The 11939-nt window shown below is 31.9% G+C and overlaps 1 protein-coding gene across 2 annotated transcripts; it reads left to right on the forward strand.

Moving 5' to 3' along the window:
• Positions 1-5495: 5495 nt before the first annotated feature.
• On the forward strand, positions 5496-8851 carry LOC104813816 (bifunctional nuclease 1-like). 2 transcript variants are annotated; one of them, XR_771830.2, is made up of 11 exons: positions 5496-5719; positions 6408-6726; positions 6944-7114; positions 7225-7274; positions 7368-7424; positions 7538-7603; positions 7708-7782; positions 7864-7982; positions 8091-8182; positions 8382-8528; positions 8624-8851. XR_771830.2 is itself a non-coding variant. In XM_010541583.2 (11 exons), the coding sequence occupies exons 2-10, from the start codon at positions 6429-6431 to the stop codon at positions 8523-8525; spliced, it is 990 nt and encodes a 329-aa protein (XP_010539885.1). In that variant the 5' UTR covers positions 5497-5719; positions 6408-6428; the 3' UTR covers positions 8526-8528; positions 8624-8851. The 2 variants fall into 2 exon arrangements, 1 of the variants encoding a protein (XP_010539885.1); XM_010541583.2 differs by having other exon boundaries at positions 5497-5719; positions 8464-8528.
• The last annotated feature ends 3088 nt before the right edge of the window (positions 8852-11939 follow it).

An 11939-nucleotide genomic window follows, 5' to 3' on the forward strand; every position in this document is an offset into this window, starting at 1 on the left:
ACATCACAATTACTCAGTGGTTTTGGTTGTAAATTTAAAACTAATAGAATATGTGCTGAAGAATATATATATATATATATATATAATATATTTCATCGGAATATAAACAAAATTAACAATTAAGAAATAAATAATAAAATGGCGGTCGAAAATCAACCCCAAAAAAATTAAAGTAACGGTAGAGAATCTTATAATAAAAATAATAATTGAAAAAAACTTTTCTTTTCCATAATTTTTGTTTTGTGCCTTAATGTTTTTAATGCATCAGATTCACCGATCTCAAGTACCAGAATCAACTGTTGAACAACGGACACTTGGAGAATAAGACAAAAGCAAACTAGGGGCAGAGGTGGTATTCTGTATTAATCCAGGGGTAGTTTTGGTAATTCATCATAAGAGAGTACTAGCGCATATATTTTCAAGTGGGATCCTCTCAAGTTGTTATATTATTCTTGAAAATAAAATCCCAATAAGAGTATTATACATTTATCATAAATCCATCATGAAATTGAAAAAGTCGAACCCTCGAAAAGTAATGTGGAAAACCAATCAGTTCTATTCACTTGAGAACGATAGTCAAGTACAACTGACTTTTTGTTGTAAGAATCGTATTTACTACACACCTGAAACTTCCCCTGAGTTTCTTGCCCTCTCACAATGAATTCTACTGATTAAAAAAACTCACAACATGAATCACTCACTAGAGAAAAGATATTTGCCCAATCGGTCTCCCTCTCGGACTCACCCACCAAATAATGAGAAACCACTCAAAGAATAGAATAAACTAGGAAAATATGCTCATGTTCTCCAAAGAGCTGATATACACTTGACTCTCTATTTAAACTCCTTAGGTTCATCTTCAGATCTTCACCAATTGATTGGATCGACTTCTCCTTGATTCTTGCTGATTTCGATTCTATCTTCAAGATCTCATCTTATCTCTTGTTTTTGACTCTATCTCTTCAACTTTTGACTTCATCTTTTCAACCTTTGATTCTATCTGAATCTCGTCAGTTGCACCTAAGATTTACTCGAGTACTATCTCGCCGGATTCTTCTCCTGAAATCTCTCATAAGTTGTTGAACCTGCAACAACCTTTTAACAACCAAAATAACATGTGCACTAACAAATATAAATTTCAATCATAAACTAGGATATTGTTATAATTTTCCAAAAAAAAAATGCATATTGCAATAGCGAGATCGCGAGTGTGTATAATAAGTATATTTTTTTTTGTTTCTCCCTCTTAAAGATTTGTGAATAAAAGAAAATTTTCGTTTATGATGGTTTTTGTCACAATATTGAATTATATATTAATGTGGAAAACAGACATAAGATATCATATTCCAATCATGGAATACCAGGTCCAAGACTTTATTCTCGTGCTACAATATCGTTCCATGTTTAGGATCAAGTAAGGAAAGATTTTTCTAGACACAAGTGAGAAATTGAAGAAAACTTGGTTATTCGTTCAATGTATAGGATATGTTCTTATACCGAAAATCTCCGTATTTTTTGGGAAAAAATATCTATTTACGATTGATATATAAGAATAAAAAGTATTCTAAGAAATGGTGTGAAACCAAAATGAAATAGAAGAAAGAATCGAAAGTAGCATTATACTTGTTTTACAAAAAGGAACCCCCCACTTGAGGGTTACCACAAACATCAAACTTCACCTCAACACTAAAGTTGTCATGGTTGCTTTTACAAAGGTATATCACGCATACCCATCTTTTGTGAGATTCTTTCACACTATCACCATACATATATAACATATATACACACATGTATATATATATATATATATATGTAGAGAACAAAATTGGCATAATAGGTTATGCATGCAGTGAACAAAATGGTGTGTGCAATTGAATCAAAGCTAAATAAATAAATAAATAAACAGCTTGAAGGAGCTAAGAAAGAGCTGTCTGACTAATTCTGAATTTGCCTAACATCTCCACACAATCACATGTGTTCCAAAGTCTTTCATAGGTTTTGTTTTTTGCTTTGCCTCTCTCTTTCCTTTCGCTTTTATCTCCCTTTCTTTCTCATCATGTATTTTTTTCTTTTTGGTAAAATGTCATCACATATATATATATATATATTCTCATTTGCTTTCCAACCCTTGTGGAAGTTGGCATACATACATACATGCATGCATGCATAACGAAAAACTTATGTTTCGTGGAAGTTGCCATACATACATACATACATACATACATGCATGCATGCATGCATGCATAACGAAAAAATTATGTTTCGTGGAAGTTGCCATACATACCTACACAAATTGCCCAATGCCCACCGTATCCAGGGTTAGAGTTCATTTACCGTAGTAAACTGAAATGAAATTGGTCATTGTGAAAAATAAAAAAAATAAAAAAATGTCACTGTGTTTTTTTTCTTTTTTTTTTGGTGATTATTTTATTTTTCAATAGAAAGGCTTTTTTTATATATTTAAAAAGTGAAATCTGGAATTGACAAAAATTGAAGACAAAAAGCCAAACGATGACATTCTCGTTTTACTTTGTGAACGTATAGCTTATTTTAAAAGAAAATATATGTAACCAGCAAATTTCACACTAGGAGTAGCATTTGATCAAATCATCACGAAACCCTAAACCAGTTTTAACAAAGGGTGAAAACCTTATTTGGGATTGTTTTTGCAAATCATAAAATTAGTATGCCAAATGAAAAAGTCCGTTGAGTGTCTAATTGAAGATGTTTGCATGGTAGGAGCCCCTTGTATTTCTTCGTTCATTCATTTTCCTCCCAATATTCTTAATAATTGCAGAAAGATCCGTTTGTAAGAGAATTAATTTGCTGTCAAATCAACGTGCCTCACATTTGGAGCAGGAAAGAACAGGACACATTATACGATCATCCACAAAAACGAATCGCCATTTTCATTAGAAAGAAAAGACAATTACGTATGCACAAATTAGTCAAAAAGGGGAGGAATGATGCATTATAAATATGGCTTAAGGTTCATGCATTTCAATTAAAAAGCAATCAAATGAACATTGATATATATATATATATATATATATATGTATACAAAGTCATTTTCCAAACGAATCAGATATTGTGAGAAAGTATCAATTAATTTAGTTTTCTTATTTATCAGTTTTGTTGTATTTTGTATCAAATTCAATGTACATTAATTTACAAACTTGAGCTTTAGGTAACGAGAATATGCACCAAAGAGTATTGATTCATCATCACTATAGTGCCCTTTATAGTGTATTTATATATTGTCGAGGAAATAGCATATGCATTACCAACAAAGAATATTAGAATTTGGTATCAAAACCATATCCCAATAGACAAATCAAACATAAGATCATAAAGCAAAAACCAGATATATTCGTAACCAATTTTTGAAATACACGTAGAAAAAGAGAATCGGTACCAAATAATCGAAAAGAGATCTATGGTTCGAATTTATATTAGATGATGAACCGTAATTAACATGACAATTTTTTTTCCAAATATCTATGTAATGTTTATCCCGTCAATTTTGGGAATTTTGTTTAATTATGAAAAAAGGGAAGACATTGAGAAAAAAAAAGGAGGAAAATGAAATAAATGAAGGAATAAAAGAGGAAAGGGAGGAGAGTGCAAGGACCGACAGCGAATCTCTAAAAGCCGCAAAAAATATCGCAAGAAGACCTTATCATATATATATATATATATACGCTCATCCGAATTTCACTATTTTTTAAAATATTTCCAATCATTATATATAAAATAATTATTATTGGCTAATCTAGCTTCAAGCGGATATATACATGCATATATATATATATGTGTGTGTGTTAAGCCCAATTTATATCCTAATACAGAAACATGGGCCTTTAATGGGCCTACTTATGGGCCTTTACAGCGGCAAGGAACCACCCATGTTGACTTAGCAGCAATTGTTGAGATAAATTCCATTAGACACTGTTTTAAATATAATTTTTTTAATGAAATTAAATATAAAATTGTTTGCACAATATGCAGCATCAATCAATTACGATTGTAATTACGTCCGTTTTATTCAACCGTAATCGTAATTTTACTCGATAATATTCTAATTCAAGACCTTGGTTGTAAGCGAATTTATAATACAATCGCAAACATGACTGTAAGTTGTAATTGCAAAATACAAAAGATCCAAATTGGAAAATAAATAGATATTTTTTTGTCGGGAGTTCAATGCAATTGGATAAGGAGGGAATGTTTCTAAAGCCATTTACATATCAATTTTGGATTGGAAGATATTTAAATATTATTTTGGGCAATCCTTCCAACTTTTTTTTTTGAAAATGACTCCCAAGCTGCAATCATAGATCCCACTTGCTTGAATGTCATTTTCCTTGACTTCGATATTTGTATATGTATCTATTAAATTATACGTAATTATATCATTAATTTATATAAAAGAATTATTCTTTATATATATAAATAAATATTTTTATCTTGATTAAATTTTCTGGATACAACACTGTTTGGTTGAGTCATGAGTGTACATCTACAAATATAAGAATATAGAACCATTAGCATAAAATATGTTACCATGTTTTTTTATGTTATTTAATAAGTTAAATAAAATATACAATACATAGAAGCATTGTAATAATAAATGGTAATTCAATCATATATTATAGTTGGTTCAACTCATCTGTTCATAAATTACATTGGCCGATTTAGAAACTTCCTTATTATTATTATTATTATTATTATTATTATTATTATTATTATTATTATTATTATTCACAAATGAACATTTTTTAATTTGAGATTCATTATAATTTGAGGCCAAATTGGATTAATAGTGGTAAACTTATATTTGCACAAATTATAATCCATTTATGATAATGAAATAAAGTTGTGGTGAAAAAAAATTCTAATTGTTTTGACAAAAACGGAGAGGAACCAAGAAAACCATGAGTGTTTGCTGTTTCTTCTACCTTATCCAAAGCATGCCATGTATAGTCAATGACACGTGGCATGCTCTCCTTTCCACTCTTTTGGATAAATCACCTAAGAATAAATCAACCACTATATATACATATATATGTATGTATCTATATCTTCTAGATTTTTTCTACGTATAATTCGGTCAATGTATTATTGTTACTAATTCTATTTATATAAAAAAGATTGTTTCGTTTTGAGATATATTTCTGTTTATAAAGTAAATTAAATTATCAGAAAGGAAACGTACGTATATATACATATACATATATATATATACGTAAGTAAATCCTGAAATTCTGGTAGATTCTCGTCTGACAAGTATTTTCGGAAACAAATTATATATATATATATGCACTATCAATCATTTACTGCGTATTCTATATTGTAAAACATAATTAATTGTCATTGCATAATAATTTAACGGAAATGGATGGTTGGTTATAAGGAAATGCAAGTAATTTGGATAAGGGTAAAATCGTCAATTGAAACAAACATCGGTCGATAAAGTGACGGAGATTTTTCTTTTTCACCTACGATCTCTGCCAAGTGAAGAACCCCTTTCTCCTCTCTTCTTCCCATTATTCTTCACCCTTCTTTTTGATTCTCTCTCGTTAGGAACTTCGTCGACCGATCTGATCGAGTTTGATTGCTCGTCTTCCACTGATCGCCATAATCCATCTCTGATCGTCTGATCTATCTTTCTCGGACTCTGAAATTCCGGGAAAACCGGCGTTAGGTCGCGAATTCGTAGGTAAATCGCCTCTGTTCCTCGATCATCATGGAGATTGATTTTTTTTGTTCTTTGTTTGTGTGTTGAATTCACTATTTTGATTCATAATCTGCCGATCCTTTGATTGTTTTGGCGTTTTGGAAAAGTTTTTGGGGGGTTTAGTTGTGTTTTACGCGAAGTCTAGCTTGTTTATGTGCTTGCATATATGTGCATATAATTGTATGTAATAAATATATATATATATATATATTCGTGGATACGATCTTGATTCTTGATCTAACAACTTTAATCTGAAAGTTGAATTTTAGGATCATGGTTGTGGTAATGCTGGATACTTCTAGACTTTTGAAACCGAAATTTTATGATTTTACTGGTTCTGTTGAAGCTTGCTTATGATTTTAAGTCTGTGTTTCGGGACACAGGAATAAAAACCAGTCACAAGTATGCATTTGAACTCATAGGTTGTATACATATAGCTCATGAACATCACAACAACAGATTTGAGCATGTTTTGTATACTTAAACTCAAGTTTCTAAGGTGTTTCAAAATCTAATTATGTTTTTTTCAGTTGTTTTAGATACGAGGTGATAGAGACGGCTTTATCGTGTTTTGATTCATATCTCTTTCAGTTATTGTGGTTTGTGATTGTTTAAAGTTAAATTTGGTCATTGTTAACGAGAACTAAATTCCTTGTTCTGCATTTTACAGTTCTGTATTAAAGGAGCAAAGATGAGGTCTCTTCATGCACCGGTTGTTTGCCCTGCAGTTCATCCCCGACGAGTGAATGCTTGTGCTTCACTTGTCGGCTACACTGGCTCGAAAACAAGGTTTATTAGAAATCGATTCTTGGGTAGTCCTGCAAAAATTGTCAAGACCCAGGCTGCTGCAGTCCATCTTCAGTTGCATCTTCGAAGATGCAAGAGTATACAATGTGTTTTCAGTTCACATTCTGATGGTACTGGGAGCACCGCAGAGAATTTCAACGAAAACGACGAAGAGTATGTTAACTCTAGTGTGGTGGAAGCTGGTAAGTTGGTTAAACCAGTTAGTAAACCTAAGTTCTCTCTTTGTATGAAACAGGATGTTTGCTTGGTCATCGTTCATTTGTCAAAATGATGATTACCAGTGATAATTCAATTTGCTTCTGGATCCTCGTGTGAGGACGAGCAGTGTGCTCTTGATTGTATGTGAAGTTCTTGTCTGACTTAATGCCATTTGATGTAGTCTTTGGAATTTATGTGTAGTTGAGGTACAGAGTGGAGCTGATGGTTTCACGGTGAAGATGAGGGATGGCAGGCACCTACGCTGTGTTCATAACAATCCTCAAGGAGGGCATCTACCGAATTATGCTCCGCACCCTGCAATCGTCTTGAAAATGGAAGATGGAACCGGTCTTCTCCTTCCAATTATCGTGTGTATGTACATTGTATACATACTCATAAGAGCTCAATTCTGGAAATTGCAAAGTGACTTTATTCCCGCTTCTCCATTCCTTTAAGTTCCTTTTCTTTGGTTGTTATTGCAGTGGAGATGCCGAGTGTTTTGCTAATGGCTGCTTTGACTAATGTCCAAATTGTAGGGTTTTGTTTCCCACTATGTATTCTCCATCTTTCGCATCTTTAAAAGTTATGAGAAGAGAGTTGATGGTTTTTCGGTTACCCATTTCAGGCAAGACCCACTATGTATCAAGTGGTGAAGGAGATGGTCGACAAGATGGGCTACGAAGTATGTCCTGTGATTTCTGTTTCTGCCCCTTTTCTGTATTCTTTCTCTCTCGACACTCATCCATTCCGCAAGATGGTATTCATGAAAAATCTCAAACCCTTTTTTTTTTGCAGGTTAGACTTGTTAGAGTCACCAAAAGAGTTCACGAGGCATATTTCGCCCAGTTATACCTTTCAAAGGCATGTAACCTCTGCCTACTATGTTACTTTCATGCTCCATTTGGTTTTAATAATCTAACTACTCAGTTTAGTTTTAATTAAGACTGTTTTGGATTGCGCTGCAGGTGGGTAACACATCTAATTTCATCAGCTTTGACCTCCGGCCTTCAGATGCAATCAATATAGCTGTGAGATGCAAGGTATGTATGACATTGTCTGGTTTGTTCTTTCTTACTAAAAGTATAATCGGGCTGCCATTCATAGTATCACCCATTTTGTAGGTACCTATTCAAGTCAACAAGTTCTTAGCTTATAGTGATGGGATGCGGGTGATTGAATCGGGGAAGCTATTGGCTCAGACACGTCCTTCAGATGGATTATTATTTACTGACTTAGACCAGTAATTCTCCGACTAACACTTTAGAATAATTGTCCCAAATATGTTCTTTTGATGAAGAATTGACTATTATTGCAATGTAACATTGTTTTTTTTTCTTTTCGCGTGTAGTCCAAGTTCTCAGCCTTGTCTTGATACAAAAGAGTTCAATCTTTTGAGGAACTTGGTGCAAGCTGTTGATGAAGAACGGTACGACGAAGCTGGTAAGCTCTTAGTCTCTTGACCCACTCAAATCTCGATAAGATGTTTAAATCTTTCCTATCTGCTTCTAAGTTCTAACCCCTTTGGCTAAACGATGAGAATTACTGCGCATCTGATAGTAATCGTGCATGAACATAAGTTTAATGACCTGGATCCATGATTTTTCGATCCTCGATGGGGTTGTCACTAATGTATTATTAGCTTCTGTATGAACAAGCAAGATGCTTGGCGTTCTTGTTCTTGATTCGAGATCAGTAAGCGTCTTCACTCCATGATTTTGTAGCTGAGTGGAGAGACAAGCTTGGCCAGTTTCGGGCGAAACGAAACTTGAGGAAATACACGTGAGAGGTATGAAAACGAACCTCTCGTCAGTAATCTGAGGTTGAATTGAAAGCATTTTGCCATTTTTTTTACGCTTCTTTTTGTGTTATTGCTTTGATTAGCTTTGAAGGGACAGTAACTGTTGTTCATAATAAGAGGAAGCCATTGTTTGGAGGCTCTGAATCTCAGAGATCAAAGTGCAGAAGAGCATGCAATGCTTCACTCTCTCCTTCTACAACTGTTGTATTATAAATCCAAAAACAAAATTGTATGTAGTATACTTACTGTGTCTGTAAATACTTCACTTATTATTAATCTACGTTCAAGCCCTTAAAGCAGGTTTCTTGTTACGTTATTCTAATTAAATAATAAAATAAATTATATAAAAATATGATACAAAACAAATTTGTTTTTATACTTATTTGATTATTTAAGTTATTGGAATCGAATCCGGATAAAAATTTAATGATAGTTACATCCAGGTCACATTTTAAAAAATAAAAAATTGACAAAAAATATATATTATCGATTTTCTATACTACAAATATCTCAAAAGTAAACCACTATCTTCGCAAATATCACACATAATATGCTATAAATATATATTTATATTTATATATTTTATTTCATTCGATTTTTCTCATTATTATATTTTTCTGTATATATATAAAATTATGACTATCTCAATGATTTAATGATTGATTACAAAATTTATTACTGTTGCTCGATTAAAACATTTTCATCTTTTGGGTTTGTTTTGAATATATTATCTATTGTTTTAAATGTCTCTTTGTAATTTCAATTAAAGTTATACTTATAAATTTTTCATAATTTAAAGATTATTAAGATGAAAAAACCAATAATAAATACATTGCCAAATCATCAACATTCCATCAAATGAAAAATCGAGTCCATAACTAACATATCATTATAATTTGGCCATTAAACTAATACAAGAAACTACAATTGAAAATAATTTATATAAAAATTAATTGGAAATATTATGAATAACTTATTATTTCAACGTTTTTCCAATATTATTTAATTAAAAATGTTCAAATAGATTTTTCAACACAACGTATAAAGATATGTAACAGAAAATATCCAACTACAATATACATTCATACACTTGATCGTTAAAATATATACAATTGCATTAACAAGTTTATTCAATATAAGAATAATTTTATAATATAATAATATAATGATATTTAAATTCTTTCATTTTTTTTCGTTTTTTCATATATATACATTGATCTAAGATAATTTGTGTTATATTCATATTAACGAATTTTCATAATGAAAAGTAAACAACTTATATTAATAATAACAAAAATATCTCGCGAGATGAACGAATCTCTCCTCGTAATAATAAAAACCCTAAAAAACAATATTATTGATATATATTGACACAACGACACAGAATCACATATAAAAAAACAACATGACAAAAAAAATAACAACCAAGAATCGTCTTCCTCGTGCCAAAGCCTAAAAAACAACAACTTCAGAAAAATTTTATCTTATTCAACACTTTCTTATCAAACTTGTTGCATCTCATTACTTGAATTTTCTCTAAAATGTATGCCTTCAATATGTTTCGTATATCGTCGTGCTTGCATTCAGCCCGAAAGTGTTCTGACTCATGTCATCCCGATTTTTTCCGTGCCAATATAACTAAGTCTGAAACCCAACCCTATAAAATTTGGATTCGAGTTTGAAACCCCGACTGACTCGTTCAATTTCTTCTTCCAAATATATTTTTTTAATTTTTTGTTAAATTATTTTTTTAAAATAATTATTTCAAACTTTTGGGTCGATTCGAATCCCAATTTGAGTCCGACTCGAAAACTTGAATTTTTTCGAATAAAAAATTTAGACCTCAAACTCGAAATTTTTCAGGTGTGGACTTGGGCCAGGTTAAATTGACAGTCGTACTGAAAATGTATCTTTTGAATCTTTCTTCTTCTGATAAGAGTAAATATACCTGAGATACTTTCCATATAGTCTGCATGACAAAGTTTCCATTTGGGTTGACAAGAAGCGTATGAGTGTCTCTAAGAACCTTCCATTGGATTCTTCTGGAATATTCTTCCCTTAAATCTTTCAGAAGCTTCTCGACAACATGACTTCTGTGCTTGTCCCGAGACAGAGATGAGGAATATACTCTGAGTTGTCTCAGAAGATCTTTTGTTCTTCCATCGTCTAGTTCGGACACCACAAACTGAATCAGATAGTTTTTGGAAGAGAAAACTTGTGAATCAAACGATGGGGTGATTAGTATTCATTTAAGGAAGATCTTGATCGATTTCTTGCTTTACCCGTAGCAGTGACTGGAGAATGTCAAAGCATTGAGGGTTATCTCGACGATCAAATATTGCTTTACCTCATCAGGAGAGTGGCTAATACATTGTTGAACCACACAACAACCGTACTGATCCAATGCAATTTCATAGAAATGTTTAGCAACCGCTTCAACAATAGACTGCGACATATGAGAAGTGAACATCAATAGTATAAGAGATTGAATCAATTTGGATAATATTGATTCGGGTTTTTATATATATCATATGTCACTTTTCATGTACCACAAGGAATAGAATTATAATATCTCCAAGTTTAAGATACATATATCTCATTCATGATCAACCTAAATCTTTTTCAGAGGTCTATGTGGAGTAAAGAATAACCAAATTTCAGAGAATGCTATAAGAACGTGACCGAGATCTTTACCATGTAGAATTCACGACCGAGAGTAGACAAACAACAGTAAATCACATGGCAACAATTGATGTTCTTGATCAATGGAAGTGATATACGACTTATTGCAGTCATGAAGTTGTGTTTTTGCTGTGGAGACTTTAGACAACCCATGAGTGTTTATATTGTTTGAGCCCTGTTATCTCCAAACAAAGATAGATTGACCAAATTAGATAACACTCCTTAATACACAACCCTCTTGTATATATATTCATGTTCTTGTTCTTGTAGTTAAAACAAGAACAAAATCAAAACTGTCACAAACTTGATCTGCAAAAAACGAGATTATACGAAAAATACGACATCCAAAATGCTATCTTTACCATAAATGTTATCAATACACAACACGCATATAGCAGGTCCTCACCTAGTGATTAATAATAATAGTCTATAAATTAAGAGCTAACCAACTTGATTTGCACTTTTGTTATCAAGGAAAAATATTTTATTGTGGTATGTTCAAATCGAATCAATCTAAATTTCTATTTTTCTAAGACATTGCTTTATGGCGAAAAAATAAATAAATAAAAGAAGGATAAAGAAAGTTAGATATTCATCTGTTTTTGCGTGGCTTTTAAATAATCTGTATGAATATTTGTAGATACTAATAATTTTGTAATCATATAGTTTTTTTTGGTCCGCAAACACTTTTAGAATATGGACTTTTTAAAGAGCGGT

Source organism: Tarenaya hassleriana, unplaced genomic scaffold, assembly GCF_000463585.1.
Source record: "Tarenaya hassleriana unplaced genomic scaffold, ASM46358v1 Cleome20, whole genome shotgun sequence".
NCBI classification, from domain to species: domain Eukaryota; kingdom Viridiplantae; phylum Streptophyta; class Magnoliopsida; order Brassicales; family Cleomaceae; genus Tarenaya; species Tarenaya hassleriana.